The sequence below is a fragment of the Numenius arquata genome, chromosome 7 (genome assembly GCF_964106895.1).
Source record: "Numenius arquata chromosome 7, bNumArq3.hap1.1, whole genome shotgun sequence".
Lineage (NCBI taxonomy): Eukaryota > Metazoa > Chordata > Aves > Charadriiformes > Scolopacidae > Numenius > Numenius arquata.
This window is the reverse complement of record NC_133582.1, coordinates 55,460,196-55,476,829: the sequence shown is the minus strand read 5'-3', so window position 1 is coordinate 55,476,829 and position 16,634 is coordinate 55,460,196. Positions and strand designations below refer to the sequence as shown.

General features: G+C 50.9%; 1 protein-coding gene across 1 annotated transcript; it reads right to left on the bottom strand.

Moving 5' to 3' along the window:
* Positions 1-9,540: 9,540 nt before the first annotated feature.
* On the bottom strand, positions 9,541-12,328 carry SP8 (Sp8 transcription factor). The gene is made up of 2 exons (XM_074150766.1): positions 12,100-12,328; positions 9,541-11,025 (listed from the first exon to the last, which is right to left on the bottom strand). Exons 1-2 carry the CDS (start codon positions 12,118-12,120, stop codon positions 9,541-9,543), a joined length of 1,506 nt encoding a protein of 501 aa, XP_074006867.1. The 5' UTR covers positions 12,121-12,328.
* Positions 12,329-16,634: the final 4,306 nt, after the last annotated feature.

The window sequence follows — 16,634 nt, the reverse complement described above, 5'->3', positions numbered from 1 at the left end:
AGAGTAAGGTACCTATGAGTGCCTGCTGGGTTTGGCAGCAGCCAAATGCCTATGTTCTATTTCCTATTCCTATTCTCTTCATTGTGTCTTATCTTTCATTTTTTTGGCAGCAGTGGGAAGGGAAAAATCCTTGCCTACTTTCTCTGCTGGTATTATACTCCCTGGAAATACAGGTTATGCCTCAGAAGACTGAAACGCCAAACTAGAGAAACCCGCGCTGGCAGGGGAAGCAGCATCGCAAAATCAGCTTTGAGATCTGCCTGTAATCAAGCCCCTTGCTTCTCCTGCTTCCACCTTACCATGAAGGCACAGCCTACAGCCTTACTGACTTTTCAGCTCTCTCTTCAAGCAGGCGAAGTCCCAGCAAAATCAGCATTTCAGCAAGAATGAAAATTTGTTCAGCAAAGACTACACACATATTTTATGCGAGAAGTTATTACAGTCGAGCTAGAGATGGCAGCTGACAAAAAAAGTAAAGGAAGGATACCAGGTTTAGCGAGATCGTTAGAACTACTACTAATAGGGGAGGTGTGGCTAAATTATATGCCAAAAATGTATCTGGTAGATGCAGCTATTCCCTTCTGACCCTTTCTGTGCCTGTAGGAACATAACAAATTATATGAAAGTGTTTGTAAAGTAACTTTTTTGAATTAAGCTTGATTTCACAAGAGCATTTTTCTCTGCTACGAAATGACAAAATCCACACATCTTATTTTAAACATATTGCAGCAGGCAAAATGTGTGCTCAGCCCAAAATCATTAAGTGCAATTCACCAAGCATTTTACAAAAGGCTGAAAATTGTTTTCTTTCATATTTGGCTCTTTGGTCCCTCTCTCACTCTTTTCCCACTGTTTACATGAAGAGAAGTGCCAACATGAATATTTCTTGAGTTTGGTGTTTGTTTTTTTAACTCCTGTTATTTCTCCCATGAGAATTTTGATAGCAATTCAGCAATTACATTAAGAAACATTGCCTTTCTGCTACCAAATTGCAAAATCAAAACAAAACAAAGAAATACTACCATATGAAAAAAGGAACTTGTTAACTAAGACCATTAACCGTGTTTTATTCTTGGCTTTCATCTTTTATTAAAGCTTAATTGGAATATATTGAAAGTAGATAGTCTATCCTGTATAAAGTGTATTATCTCTAGCGGGCAACGCAGTTTCTCCTGTTGTCTGCAATAATGTTATACACTATAACTGACCACGGGAAATATCATTTCTTACTGTACATCTTACTGTACCGTACATATTTCTTACTGTACATTTAAGAACAAAAAATACTGAGGCAAAAGCTGGAAGATCTTTTGTTCTGCTTATGTATATTTCAACTTGGACATGTCCGTAGCAGATTGTCACATCCACTCTCTGATATTCCGTGATGTTGAATAAAATGTGCCTTGGAATATTTGCCTGCCAAGAGGCAAGAGGTGTGGAAACTTAGCACCTTGGCTAATAATTAGGAGTCCTTCATCTTTCTTGCCTGACTCATACAGTCAGAAAAAAACCCCTAATGTCTGCCACAGCAAGTGAAAATTAGCAGGGCCAGAGCCTGACATGAGTATCAGTGCTAGCCAGGTTGTGATTTAACGTCTATAAAACATTATAAACCCTTACATACCATGTGTTTTGTAACTGAACTCCTGTTTGGGTACACAGTAGCTATCCAAAACAGAAGCAAGATCCACATCATGGTTTTGACATGAAGTGCGTTTTTTCATTTATGTGTAAAAACAGGTCAGACTGAATTATCTTCTGTGTCATGGAAGGAGAAGAGGCAAAAGATTAGGCAGAACTGGAAACAAATATATTGCACCTACTTTTTCAAGGATGTCCTTGATGAGAGTAAATTTTTCAGGATCCAAGTCTTTCAGAATTCACAGAGCTTTGAGAACTTTTTTCTAGTAAGGCTGTTTGCATGGATTTTCAATTCATTCATTCATTCTTCTAAAAATTCTGTGCTTGGCAAAATGAGAGGTAAATTTAGTCTGCAGCTGTTCCCACAGGCTGTTGAGTTTAACTGAAAGTAGACATGACCCAGTGTCAAAGTGGGCATTAAAACAGAAGGCTGTTTGCTGGAAATCTTAGGTTTGGTGGATGAGACTGATAAACTCCCTGGCTGCTGAGCAAAGGATGCGTTACTGTACGTGTGAGTGACACCAGTGCTCTGGAGCAAGGAAGTCCTGCTCTGGACCCATCTAAAAGATGACACCTGTGTTTGTCCTACCACAGAGGATGGCAATACGCTGCTGCATTCAGCACAGTAAGCAATTGAAAACTGTATTTGGCAACGTTTTCCCCATTCGGCTTTGTCCTTTCATATGTATATGGATAAGCAAATTAAGCCCCATTCTTAGTGTGGTAATGGTTGGACTATCCAGAGCAAAGCAAACACACTCAGCAGAGAGTGACAGTGCCTCTAACTGACATTCCAGGTACCAATTTCTTACCAGTAAGGGATTTCCTCTGTGAGACAGCCTGTTTTCATTGCCCGGCTAAATTCCCCACCCAGTCTAGTACCCTTTGCTGTTCAGCAATTCCACTTTATAAGTTAGTTATCTATCTAAAGAAAGCCAGCAATGGCTATAGGCAAACAGTTGTGGCTTGCCTGCTTTCCCCTGGCAGAGGCGAGGCGCACAGGACTTGTCAGATGACTCTGAGAAGGCCATTGTTTGTGGGGGGGAGTGTTGATTTTTTGTTGGTTTGTGGTTTTCTTTTTGCAGTAGGCAAAATTTGCAAGGATAGGCAACTTCTTCACACCAGATCGATTACTTTAATGGAGAAGAAAATCTTCATATACAGGTATGCCAGGCATTCCTGTCTGATCCTCAGGTATGAATATTTAAAAAAAAAAAAAACAACATCAAAAATCTCTGAAGGGTGGAGGAGAGGAGGGCTTAAAAACATGCAAGGGCTGGGTAAGAAGGGTTAGCAGTGAAGAGGGGAAAGCCCCTGCAGTTCTGAGCACTAAAACTTCTTCCTCCAAGTAGTTCAAAATCTGATCGTCTGTTCCTCGCAATCGGAGGCAGAAAAGCAGGTGGTGTTAGTACATTGACACCTCATTTGCGAGCTGAAGGTATTTTTCTTGCCGGCCACCTCTCCTATGAGAGGACACCTTTGCTCGGTGTGCCCGTTCCGCTGCAGTTCAGTCTCCCCCCCACCAGCAGCCCCGAGCACTGGGAGCCGCCGGTTCCACCTGCCCGGCTCCCCGCTCGGCCCTTTCCAAACCGGTTGCCAATGGGGTTGTAAGAATTTAATAACACGCTGCACCCTTTGACTGAAAATAAAATTAAATTAAATTAAAAAAAAGAAAAAAAGAAACAGAAAAAAAAAGCCTTCTAAGAAGACTACGAGCTCAGGAGCAGTGTTAATTAAGTGTGGAGCAACTTTAATTGCCAGGAGTACACTTTCTGTCTTTCACACGCGCAAGCTGGTGTAAAACACTCGACCTACCTCGATAAGCTAAGTTTAGGAAATATAGGCAGGTACTTTGACGTATCTCTTCGGGACTGAGTTCTCCCCAATATCACTGGCAAACATGCCGCCTCCGACCTACAGTTAAACGACGTGAATGGGTTTAGCAACGCGGTCAAAAGCCCCTGTCACCCTGTCAGCTCCCCCTCCCAGCAGCTGTCAAAGAATTCGGGGATGAAACACCTAAAAGAAGAGATCCCAAATCCTGCCCTAGTGGCTGCTTTCGCATTTCCAGCGCCGCTTCACCTGCGACGAAGACATCGCCCTGCCCCGGCGGGGAGCCGGTACCCGGTGCAGCTACCCGCGCCTCCCGGGCGCCCCCGCCGACATCACAGGGGTCATCCGCGGATCTGCGCGCAACCGCCAAAGGTTTCCCCCCAGTCACCGGTGCATCTCGGTGTCGTCGTCCCCCCCCCCGCGGCGGGACAGCCCTGGGGAGGGACGGGACGGGCGGTCCTCCCCCGTGGCGGCTCCAGCCATCGACGGGGCGCACACGCCGGGTGGCGCTGCGAGCCCGCGGCAGGACCGGCCGCGCCGCCCCCCCACCCCTGTGGTGGCTGAGGTGGTGGCTGTGTGTGCCTGTGTCCGAGCCGGGGCAGAAAAAGAGAAGGGGAGGGATGGGGAGGCAGGTCCCCCCTCCCGAAAGAAGCAGCCGTGCAGCGACGGGGAGAAAGTCCAGGCGAGGAGCCGGGGCAGAAGAAGGGCAAGGGGAAAGATGGAGGGGTCAGCACCTCCTCCCGAAAGAACCAGCCTTGCAGCGATGGGGAGAAAGTCCAGGTGCAGAGCCTGCCGCCCAGCAGCAACCGGGATGGGCGAGTGGCTGGTTTTATTGCCAGCGGAAGGCGCGCTTGTAACGCGGGGGGCAGCTGGAGGTTGCACCGAATATATAGGCACACGCATACATATACTCCTGTCTCAAGAGATGTAGCCAAGTGTAAAGCACAGTGTGTCGCCGGCCAAACAACAACAATAACAAAAATTAGTTATTATTTCCCCCATCCCCGCAAAGGAAACTTGCATGGCGTTACATGTCCTCAAGAGCAAACGCTGTTCAAAAGGAGCCTCCCGCCCATCCGTCGCCCTTTCCCTAACCGGGAATGAAGTTTCTGTGACGCTGTTTGAGGAGTTTCAGTATTACAAGTGCACAACCCTCCCTTCTCCGTCCCTGACCCGAAGGGAAGTCCTGGGACCCCGACCGGGAGCAGGGGCTGCCCTGCAGCACCCCCTCCCTGGGGCGACCGATGCTTCACCCGCAAAAGTTGCGGTGCTGCGGGAACTGCTCTTTGCGCTTTGCAGAGCAGTATCGCTCAGCCTGAAAAACAGAAACCTCCAAATGCCAAGACCGTCGTCGCTCCCCAGGAGATGGGTCCATCATCCAGGCTCTCCCCGGGCCTTACGAGCAGTATTTATATGCCTCTTGTAGAATTGTTCACTGCTCAAGGAGTAACGCCGTGTCCCAGTTTGTTTCGAAATCCACTTGTGTAAAATGGAGTTACTCAGTATTTAGAGCGCCCCACCAAAGCTCCTATGCAGTATTGCTTGTCATTATCCCCTGTTCCCCTAATCCCTTTTTTAAAAAGTGAATAATTTCAAGCGGCAGTTAGAAAACCACAGAACTGGAAACGCAGTAATTGCCCTAAACGGCGCAGTTTTTCTCAACGCACGCTTTCCTGAGGTGTAACAATTTCCCCCTACACTATAGCACAAGACGGCCAGCTAGCTTGAAAAGATGCCATACACACAACAGTCGTAAATTGGGTGTTCTACATTTTAAAACTGACACTGCAGAATGTGCTTTCCTCCACGGAAATGCTGAGGATTTTTTTTTAATATCTTTAGTATCATAAAGCAAAGTGTAATGGAGCAAGCTGAGAAAGCAGACCCTGATTTACGCTGAGAAACGCAAGGTTATTCTGATACAGCAAAAAAAAGAGTTTTGTCCTTTTACCATAAATCTGGTGAAAGCGTGAGCAATCGCGCACCTAATTTGTTCACACCTTTTCCCCGGCTCTTTCTTCCCAAAGCTAAACCAGAGCTCGCTTCATGGAATGTAGCTGAAGTGTGGCGGGTTTTGGTAAGTGCATACTTACAACCGTTCGTACTGAAAGATTTGTAGGACTGCATCACGTATCCTTACTCCGCCGCCTTTACAGCTGTGAAGGTGTTGACGGCTGGATTAACTATCACATCCACAAATGAAGCGTTTGAGATTTCATTTCTTGCTTTCTGCTTTCACATTCCTAGACTGGAAGCAAAGGAGAAGCCAACACCCTTTAGTCGCTGTTTTGTCCCAGCAGGCACAGGCTGAGGGCAGCAGGAAAAACACTACGAGGGGCAGAAATGAAGTGTTGTTTTAAATCGCTTCAGCCGCGCACATCTCCCATCGCTGGTCTATTGAAAATTTAAAGTGGAAAATGACAATGGAAAGCCGGAATAATGGGAAAAGCAGGACACGAAATTCGATAGACATTGCTACGAGCTTGAAGGGGAGAGACTTAAAAGGTCAGAGAGCAAACGGGAATGGCCACAATCATCTGAAGGCAGTTGGAAGGTAAGTTGATGGACACCGGTTTGACCTGTGGGTCAGCAAACTAGTTTAACTCTACCTTGATCTGCACAACGCAGAGACAAGTTCCCGGCTCCTATCAAACAACTCAATGCCCTTATCTGGAAGGGTTTAGTAAAAGTAAATCAACTACAAAAAGGAGCTATTCACCCTTCAAGTGCTGGGTTTCGCTGGTGAGAAAAAAAAAAAAAAAAGAAAAAGGAAGAAAAAATATGTGTGTTCTCACACAGCCCAGATCCAAACCGGCAGCTCCCAAGCAGAAGAAGCACGCGCTCCTTCCTGGGGGAAGGATGAGTTTTGTCACTGGCTCTGTCCCACTGCCAGACTGCCCGGAGACAGAGCAATCAGTGCCCTAAACAAACCAGCAAGCTCCTGGCTAGTGGCATTTTGGTAGCGCTTTGTTTTCAGGGGGATATCAGAGAAGGAGTGGTGGAAGTTACCCACTGCTACATTTCCCTTTTCACTTGGTGCTCAGCTCATTCCACCAGGAACTAAAATTGCCAGGTAACATAAACGCTGCCTCGCGCTTCCACTGGGGAAATCTGGCTATGCCACTCCATTTACATGGCCTTAAAAAAAAATAAAAAATAAAAAAGAAAGAAAGAAAGAAAAAAGCAGATCAAACTGTTGCTTTGTTTCAGCAGGAACTTTGCAGGCCTCTGATGGTTGCATCTGTAATGAAGCAAATTCAGATTGCAGCTCAGAGAAACTCAACCAGAACAACTCCCGTTTCCAGTGCACGTTAAGAGCCCCTTCTAATCCCTACACCAGGCACAGAACCAAAATCTTCAACGCATCAGGAGCAGACTCGTCTGCACTCTTTTGCTCCGCATTTCAATACCTGCTGGTTAGGTTATCGCTAATAACGTTCTTGACATGTATGCAGATTCCATGCTCTAGCCCTGATTTTTCCAGTACCCTGAAAGTGAGCATCACCTCCCTATGTAATCCAGGAAGTCAGATTTCCAAACAGGAACAACATTTCCCCTGCATCCCCTCTAAAAATGTCTTAAGAGAAAGTGTTAGCAGGTTTGGGGGGGGAGGGGGGTTGCCAAAACGCTAAGCAAATGCTGTAACTGCTTTTCTGTCTCGAGCAAATTACGCCAGGTTTTAGGAAATCCTCACAATATTCTTTTTATTGTTGCTCAGGGACAGCAACGGACAAGATTTAAAGGACACAGCAAGGGTGGTAGCGCTGGAGTGGCTGGTTGACAACACCCCGCAGCCCTTGAAATCGCCCCGATTCTCGCTCCTGCGGGAAAAATGCCCCCGGACGAGAAGGGGAGTTTTCACGCACAACCGCGAACTTTCCCACCCCCTGAGACCTGCAGAAGTTAGTGCTCACTGTGGCAAAGTAGCATTGCTCTCAGCCACAAACACGTTACCTAAAAATAAAAGCGGTGGACCACTTCTTATTTCGTCTTTTAAAGCAATAATGACCCGCAGCATTTCAACGCTAAATCGCCCTCCGCATGGATCTGGCGCGATGTGAAAAATAAAAGTCCGAGGAGGAGGCAGAGCAGTCCCTCATCACAGTCGGTTTTGCGAGAAGCACCATATCGTTAGTTTGGTAAAAATCATTTTTAAAATAAGTTAATGCCTTTCCTTTACTTTCCTCTACCTGTGCGTTAAGAAAAGCACGGAGCTGAAAGCCAACTTACTCGTTTTAACGCCTCAAAGCTGGTGTCATTAGTTGCTACAATTTACAACGGGACTGAATTCGTTGCATTTTCACTTTTCTGTGAAACTCTAGAAGAACGACTCATGTCATATGAGTTCAAAGTAAATCATTGCCTGTAACGATGGAATCAAAAAGAAGAAAAACAATTGGCTGACCTAAGGTAGAATGTTTTATCTGGAGTTTATTAATACCATTTAAAATATTACAGATAAAAATCAATTACATTTCATGCATTTAAAATGCAAATCTAAAATGTTCCAGCGAAGGGCTTTCCATTTCAATGTGAAATATCCAAATTATTTCAACATTACAATGAGACAATTAGTTTGCAGCACTGCAAACCGCTAATGTAGTGTCAGGAGTGTTTATTAACATTTATCAATATTATTTTCAGGAAATACACATAGGCCAACGTTAGTTCAGTTTCACTTGGACAGTTTATTTAATACATGGGTCGTGGCAAACCCACTTTATGAAATATAGGAGAACTCTCACTGTAACTATACCTGAACTGCCAGCAAATGCAAATAAGTACATGCTCCATTAAATTAAATGTCATTCAACATTTATCAAATATTGTTTCCTTAATTACAGTTGTATGCCTACCTAAATTAATATTCAAGCAAAACCTATATCCTGAAGTGCGATTTGATGTACACTTCAAGGAATGAGTCCAGAAAAAAAAATGCAGTGAACCAGGACTGCAACAATAACGCTTTCTCGTGACAGGAAAAGAAATAAAAATTTAAAAAAAAAAAAAAAAAAGCTCAAGTGTACTTCAATATATTTTCAAATATTTACTGGAAGTAATTTACAAGAAAAATACTATACAAAATCGTCTCCTGGACAACTGCACCTCACACCGATACATTGGTGGAGTTATATTTAATTGTTAGCTAATCTAGAACGATTCCCCAGTTGTACAAACCTATAGGTTCAGATGTATTTTACAAATATTTGATTTTGCTATTCCCCCCCCCCCGCCCCGGCCTCCCTTTTTGGCATTGGAACTACAGCTTCGCTTGGTACCCACGGTGCTTCTTCATTTGTTTGGAGTTAAAAAATATACGACTTTAGACCTAATTATTTTTCAGCGTATTTCGCGATTCCTATTCAAACGGGAATTATACAAATGCGCTGGCAAACGTAAGGAAATTTGGACTCGGGGAGTTACGGATTTCTTAAAATTTAAAAAAAAAAAAAAGAAAAAAAAAGGAGGGGGGGGGGGGGGGCGCTAGGACGAGACCACACCGCTGCTCCTGTCCCGGGGAGCAGGAGGGCTCTGAGCATTTAACGAGATGAGGGCAGTTCTGAGTCCCGGCTCGGCGCTCCGTGGGGACAACGACGGCGGCTGGCGGGCGCTGCCGTCGGAGCCGCCGCACCCCCCCCGCCGTGGGGCAGCCCCGGGGCGCCGCTGCTGTACCGGGGCTAGCGGCGGAGGGAGGGGGTGCGGGCCGGTTTCCAGCAGGAAAGCGAGAGGGAACGTGTTTTTTTGCGCTCTAAAGGCAACCCGAGGGGAGGGGGGTCTCAGGGAGGCGGTGGCGGGGCAGCCCCACGGGGAGCCGCGGCCCTCGCTCCTTGCCCGCTCGCTCCCTTGTCCCCCGTCGCACCGGGGGACACCGGGGCCGCACCGCTAAACCCGTGGGGGCCTCCGGGCGGACAGCGGGGCGTCCGCGGGGGCTAAGCGCGGTCCCCGCGGAGCCGCGCCGGCTACTTACGTGTCCGCGTCCCCGCCGCGGGGGCTGCGCGCCCGGGGCGGTGGGGAAGGGGGGGGCGGTGAGGCGGGGGGTGGCGGCGGCCCCGCGCCCCCCGCCCGTCACTCCAGGCCGTTGCGGTGGCCGGGCTCGGGGGGCGGCAGCAGCTCCGGGGAGTGGCAGGGCGGGCTGCCGGCCGCGCTGTGCTCGCTGTCGGTGTCGCTGCCCTTCTTGCCGCCGGGACCGGGACCGGGGCCGCCGCCGCCGGGGCCGCCGGCGCCGCCGGGGCCGCTGTGGGTCTTGACGTGCTTGCTGAGGTGGTCGCTGCGCATGAAGCGCTTGTTGCAGACGGGGCAGGCGAAGCGCTTCTCGCCCGTGTGGGTCCGCAGGTGCCGCTGCAGCTCGTCGGAGCGGGTGAAGCGCTTGCCGCAGAAGAGCCAGTTGCAGACGAAGGGCCGCTCGCCCGTGTGCCAGCGCAGGTGCGCCTTCAGGTGCGAGGTCTTGCCGTAGACCTTGCCGCAGCCGGGGATGTGGCAGCTGTGCAGCCCCTTGCGCCGCAGGCTGGCCCCCGCCGGCCCCAGCCGCTCGGCCTCCTGGCAGTTGGGGCAGTCGCAGGTGGCGCGGCCCGAGTAGCGGCGGGCGGAGGAGCGCGGAGAGGCGGCGAGCGGCGCGGCGGGGCCGCCGCCCAGCATGGAGCCCCCGGCGCCGGCCAGCGGCGAGGGGGCCGAGTCCGGGTAGGAGCCGGGCAGCACCGGCTTAAATCCGTCCATGAGGTGCTGCCCGGCGGGGCTGAGGAGGTGCGAGGAGGCGCCGCTGCTGAAGGCCGAGTGGCCCAGGCCCGAGTAATCCGAGTTGTAGCCGCCCAGCGGCGAGTGGAGCGAGGTCTGGAGCCCGCCGGCCGCCGGGTGCAGCGAGCCGGGCAGCGCGGCCGCCCCGTTGGGGCTCTGCACGTCGATCCAGCCGGCGCCCACGTCCCACCAGCTGGAGGCGCCCGCCGAGCCCACCTCGCCGGCGGCCAGCCCCGGGTGCGAGGGCTTGAACCAGGACTCGTAGGGGTGCGCCATGCCCACCCGCGGGTAGATGCCCTGCAGCCCCTCCACCGACGTGTGCACCTTGGAGATGAAGACGGGCTGGTGCGCCGCCGCCTCCTGCCCCGCCGCCCCGCCGCCGCCTCCGCCGCCGCCGCCGCCGCCCCCGGCGCTGCCCGGCGCCTGGAAGACGGAGTAGTCGTTGGCGAAGGGCGAGCTGGCGGCTGCTGCGCTGCTGGAGGTGAGGGAGAAGGCGCTGGAGCCCGGCGAGCCGCCGCAGCTGAACGAGTCCGAGACGAGGGCGGCCGCCGCCGCCGCCGCCGCTGCCGCCGCCGCCGCCGCCGAGGAACCGTTGCGCGCCGCGCCCGCCACGCCGAAGCCCGGGAGGCCGGAGCCCACGGCGCCGCAGCTGCCCGCCGAGGACGAGGAGGAGGAGGAGGAGCGTTTCCAGGGGTGGAAGCCTTTGCCGAAGGAGGACGCGCTGTCCGAGAGGGCGGACGGCGAGGGGCTGGGGCTGCCGATCTTGTTGCAGGTCGCGGCGAGCATGGCCAGCGGCGTGGAGCCTACCCGCGGTTCCTCCTGCGGGCACAGAGGGGAGAGGGCCGTCCCGCCGGCGTCAGGGACGGAGCGGCCCCGCCGCCGCCGCCCGCCGCCCCGCGCCCGGCCCCGCTCCGCACCGCTCCGCCGCCCGGCCCCGCTCCGCTCCGCTCCGCCGCCCGACCCCGGGAGCGAAGTTTCGCGACTCCCGCGGGATGGTCCCTTCGCCGGAGCCGGCACCGCGGCTCTGCCTCCAAGCGCCTTCCGAGGCTCGGGGTTTTTTTCCACTATCCAACCCTCCTCCAACGGAGGAGCTCGGGAAGGGTTAAAAAAGGGTGGGGGGTGAAGAGAGGGGGAAAAAGTTGGGTCTATTATGGTAGCTTAAAAGATGCCCCCGGCACGGTGGCAGCTACGTTTCAGTCTGTTCCCTTTCCCCGGGACCTTGGCCGGTCCCCGTCCCTCAGGCTAGTAAGACTGTTTTCTTAAATATAGAATTGCAGGATTATCAAATTACTCCTTTAAAAAAAAAAATGCTTTCTTAAAAAAAAAAAAAAAAAGCTTCATTTACGTACCAACGATATTTAAATATATATATAAATTTAACATATGTACATATGTATGTATACACAAGTTCAACGTACCTGCTGGACACGGCGGGCTGTGTTATTTTAAAGGGAAATAAAAAGCCACAATCCGTTGCAAATTAGAAATTGCACACGAAAACCGATAGTGCTGGGTTTGGGTTGGTTTTGGTTTTTTTTTTTTTTCCTTCCAGCAGTCACATGTAAAGAAGAAAGGCCACTTCTCCGGGGGCACAGGAACAGCACAGCCCAGGCGCTGTAGGTTGTTTCTACAAATGCCCTTAAAACCTTTTCCTGCTCACTGAAAAGTGACTCTGCCCCCTTTTCCCCCTCTCTCTCTCTTTCTTTTCTGCTAAACTCACTTGTACTTAAGTTTAAAAAAAAAAAAAAAAAAAAAAAAAGAAAGAGAAAAAAAAAAAAGACTGAATAGAGGAGACTGATAGCCCCGGTCAAGACAGGGGTTATTTTAACCCCCTCCAATCGACAATAAAAAGAAACTAATTAAACCAGCAAGAGAAAAAATCCTTAGACTCACCCCTAGAAGTGAAGTTGCCATCACACAAAAGTGCCCTCCTCTCAGAGGATCTTTTTTATATTGATAAATCAGAGGCAGTGTTTTTTTTAGAGGTGTGCAATACAATGATCAGTTCCGCCCATTCCACCACAATTGTAGCTCCCTCGCCGGCTTTGAAGTGCCGCTGTGTCGCCGCCAGCCAATCCCCGGTCCCGCCGCCTCGCTCGACGACGTGACTGCGTGAGGTCATCAGCGCCGTCGAGCCCCACCGGTGGTGGGGCTCGACGGCGCTGATGACCTCACGCAGTCACGTCGTCGAGCGAGGCGGCCCACGGTCCCGGTCCCGGTCCCGGTCCCGGTCCCGATCCTCAGTGGCCCCTCGTCCCGGATCGGGCCGTTTCATCCCGGTCTCCCCTTTCCACCACCCCCCGCATCCCCCGCCCCGCGCCGTGCGCGTAATCTGACAACAGGTTATTTAATTTTTTTTTTTATTATTTCTTTTTTTACTTTTCTTTGGAGGTTTTGGGGGGTTTTTTGTTTGTTTGTTTGTTTTGGGGGTTTTTTTTTTGTTTGTTTTTTTTTTTTTTTAATATCGTCATCTCAGCGTTACTGTTATTATGGCAACCGTGGGCGAGCGCGGAAGCACCCCGTTTCTCCGCGGGCTCCCCCTCCACCCTGTTCCCCTCTGCTCGGTTTTCCCTTTCCCGTTTCTTTCCGTACTTTTCGCTGCAAGGAAAGGGCGGGGGGGGGGGGGAAACACTTCAGGCTTCTGTCGCTCCGTGTCGTCCCCCGTCCTGTCCCCCTCTCCCCCCCAAGCAGACCCGCCTGCCGGGGCCACCCCGGCCCGGCCCTGCTCGCCCAGGTACTCTCACCCCCCGCGGGTTTTCCGCAGCAACGTCCTGGCGGAGCTTTGCTTCGTGGGGGCTCTTTTTCTCCTTCTCTCGGCCTCGGTTTTGACCCGTTTCCGTGTCGTGGGGATATTGACTGTACATCATATCTATTGATCAAGGGGGTAACGTACATTATCATACTTTGAAGTAAGAGTGAAGTAAATTAATGAACTGCTTTCTTTCTCTGAAGGCTGACGGTTACCATAAATGTCGCGTTTCTCCCTGCGAGCTGCTCTGAATGATTTTAGCCTGTTGAGAAGGCGTGACAGGCCAGCCCAGAAGGAGGAAGGGGTGGGGGAAGGAGGGAACTCCGTTTAACAAATAAAAAAGAATTAACTTCATTGCTTTGGTCTCCTTCTATAATGATATTCATTTTACAGACCTAATGCACACTTGTTTAAATTTCGGGTTTAATTTAATCAATAATATCACCCGCGAAGAACATTTCCCGGAGATACTCCCTTGTATGAATGCTTATTAACTTTTTATCTCCACTTCCTTTATCTGCTGGAGGTGGGGAGGAACTATTAAGACATAGATCAGAAAGCGTAAGAGCAAAACAAGCATCGTGAGCGTTACGTTTTAGAGGAACAGAAAATCGCATTTTGTGGTGTGCCAGGTTAGGTAAAAAGATCGACACGCATTCCTTTCAGCCCCAGAAAGTCTGAGAGACTTTGCCATCCACCGGGGAAGGAGAAGGCGTAAGTGATATATCTCTTTTTAGGAGAGCCTCGCCGGGTGGGTCTTCCATTCGCATCCGTATTCTGTCTGCACTTGTCTGCCCGGAGGAGACGTGTCCTTTTTTGATCTTCTTCGTCTTTGTTGGTTCCGATGCTTGCCCTGACTCTTTTGATTTGGGGCCGAATAGTCCTTAATTTTCAGGGCGCTTTGCCTTTAAAAGCACCGTGTTGGAAATTATGAAAAACTCGTTGTAAAAAATAGCCGTGGGAGTCTTTACAAGGGAACTCAACAGAGAGGGAGGAAAAAAAAAAAAAGGCAAATACATCAGAACCGAATAGAAATCACAAAACTCCTGTCAGTGGCATCCTCCTGCTACTCTGATAATTTCCCTCAAACTGGAAAATCAGCAGCTTCTGAACTTTGAGAGCGGTGAGCTGATCTTTTCTGAATTCGCCACGGAAACATCTGTAACCCTCCTTCTTTGTATACATCGCCTGCTGGGCAAAGGATTTAAGGAAGCTTACGATTTTGTTTGCATTTGCGTTATTGACCACTGCACTTAAGGGTGCAGTACATCAACATAATATGCAGGTGGGGGCGGGGGGGGGGGGGAAGCCAGCAAGGAGAGGTTTTCCCGAAATTAATTAAAACTTTTTTTTTTTTTTCTCCATTTGAAGTTTAATGTACGGGAGTAGATAAATGTTCGTGCTGTTTCTTGAAAACCTGTGGGATCCACTCTCAATAAAGCTAAAATCTATTAGCATTCTGTATGCATCTGCAGCATAAATTTCATTTGAATTTCAAATTTAATAAACCAGGAGGTTTTTAATCATCCCTGGTTTTATTTGTTTGATATTAACATGCTTATTGACCGGGTCTGTTGACCAGTTTGATCATTACAGGACAGCAAAAAGTTAATTAAAACGACCACAGCTCCTTAATCATATCATCTGTCTCATCCATGTCGCTCCCTTTATTACAGGCTATGATGGATAGTCTCCCAGATTAATTTCTCTGTTTCTTCGATTTGGACAACAGCTTTTGGGACCTAATTTACATCCTGGGAACAACTTGCTCAAGTCTACCTAACATCTTGTGTCTACAATATACATTAGCAATCTCGGAACTTTAGCCACAAGGATAGCTGTCGCCAACCTTCCTGGGGGAAGGGAGGAGGGGGTGGATTTTCCTCGGAGAAAACCCCAACCCTCCGCGCTGAGGGAGCAGACAGGGAGATGGATAGACCGCTCTTCCAGGGTTCCTCGTCTGCCTCCAGGCAGCTCTACCGGGGTGCGGGCTTCTCTTTGGGGAAAGAGGGGGCTGTGCTGTTTGAAAAGGCATAAGCTGGAGAGATGAAGCTGAGTGCCGACGGCGCCGGGTGTTGAATGTCGGTATTAGCGAGGGAGCGCGTTTCTTGCCACCCTCGCGCCAATTTAGGGGCACACAGAGTAGAGCCTGACCCACCAGCCCAGCGGCTGCCCCCCGTCCGGCGGCTTTTCTCCGTGCAGAGCTCGGGAGCGGAATTCCCAGAGAAAAGCCGCTGGACGGGGGCCTTGCCTTGGCCGTCCCCGGGCTCCGTGCGCTGGGAAGCCGCTCCGTTCCCCCAGGGTTTGCCCCCCGGGGAGATGAGGGCCAGGAGGTGTCCCCTCCGCCCGCCACCTTCACCTGGAAGCCGTCACCTGGAAGATTTACCGAGGGGGTGACAACCAACTGTCCAGGCGCAGGAAGGGAGAAGGGGGGGAAAAGGGGAATAGCGCCTAAATGAAACCAAACAGCCACCGGCCAGAAAGGACCGTGAGATGATCGGCGGTCCCTGAGCAAAGGGGGTGATTAATGTCGTTCTTTAAGCCCCGTTCTCACCTCTGCCTTGCTGTGCTTTACCTGGGACGTTTCCCTCTCTGCCTAATTTTGTTGACCGGGGCTCCCAGTCGGGCGCCCGGTGCGTGTGCGCGGCCGCCTACATCTATCGCTACGTCGGTTACCGGCGTTATTTCCTCCGTCAGTGCAAATGTGTCCGTCCCAGGTACTTCCTCACCCCGACGGGGTCCCCCGTCCCGCTGCCCGCCCCGCGTCTCCCGGCCGGGCGGCGCGGCAGCGCGCAGCGTTGCGCGGCCTGTCCGCTCTCCCGCGCAGGCGAGCGGGGGAGATGGTCCCCCAGCACAACCCGGGCTCTTCGCTGAGCCACTTTGGCGAGGGCACACGCCGACCTTGCCTACTCGCAGCCGCCGGCGGAGATTCACATCAGCGTCTTTCGGCATTTATTTATTTATTTGTCTGGGCCTGTGTCAAAAAAAAAAAATTTAAAAAAAATAAAAAAATAAAATAAAAGGCAAACTGACTGCGCCTCGGAAAGGTCTCTGTAATTAGATTAGCCCGGGAAGACGCCGTGCACATGCCTGGGGAGGGAGAGGAAGAAGCACCTTCACACCCACCCTATTTACATTGCCGGTGTGCGCCCGATCTCCTCCTTCTTCTCCCCTTTTTTCCCTGCCCCCCCCTTCCCTTCCCTCGTCTGTCCCTACCCCATCCCCCCCCCCCCCCCCCGATATGTTATGGCTGGGCGCGCATCAGGCGGTTCCTAGGCGGTCATGTAAGTACCGGGAGGCGCCGGAGGGGAGATGGAGCCCCCGGGCTGGGCGCGCTGGCACCCGGCGGGGCAGAGCGCGGAGCCCCCGCCGCCGGCTGCGGAGCCGGGCGCTTCGGTCCTTCCTAGAACAGATTTGTTTAAGTTGCTTTCTGGGTTGGTTTTTTTTTTTTTTGGTTGTTTTTTTGTTTTCTTTTTGTTTTCTTTTTTCCTATTATATATCACTTTCTCCCCGGCACCACTTACAGTTAAAAACTACTAAATTCTTCACCTCAGCCGTATTGATTTCTTTTCATTCTGCTCCGTTAGGAGAGGAGGTAATGCTTCCAGATTACCCCGCGCCTCCTCCAGACGGTTGACAATTGCAATCACAGTTTCGGGAAGATAAATGTTACTTTGGG

Bases quoted from the DNA above. Each gene is read 5' to 3' on its own strand.
- SP8 (XM_074150766.1), bottom strand. From the start codon at position 12,120: ATGGCAACTTCACTTCTAGGG. The intron at 11,026-12,099 runs GTGAGTCTAAGG...CTGTGCCCGCAG, and splicing joins TGGCAACTTCACTTCTAGGG to GAGGAACCGCGGGTAGGCTC.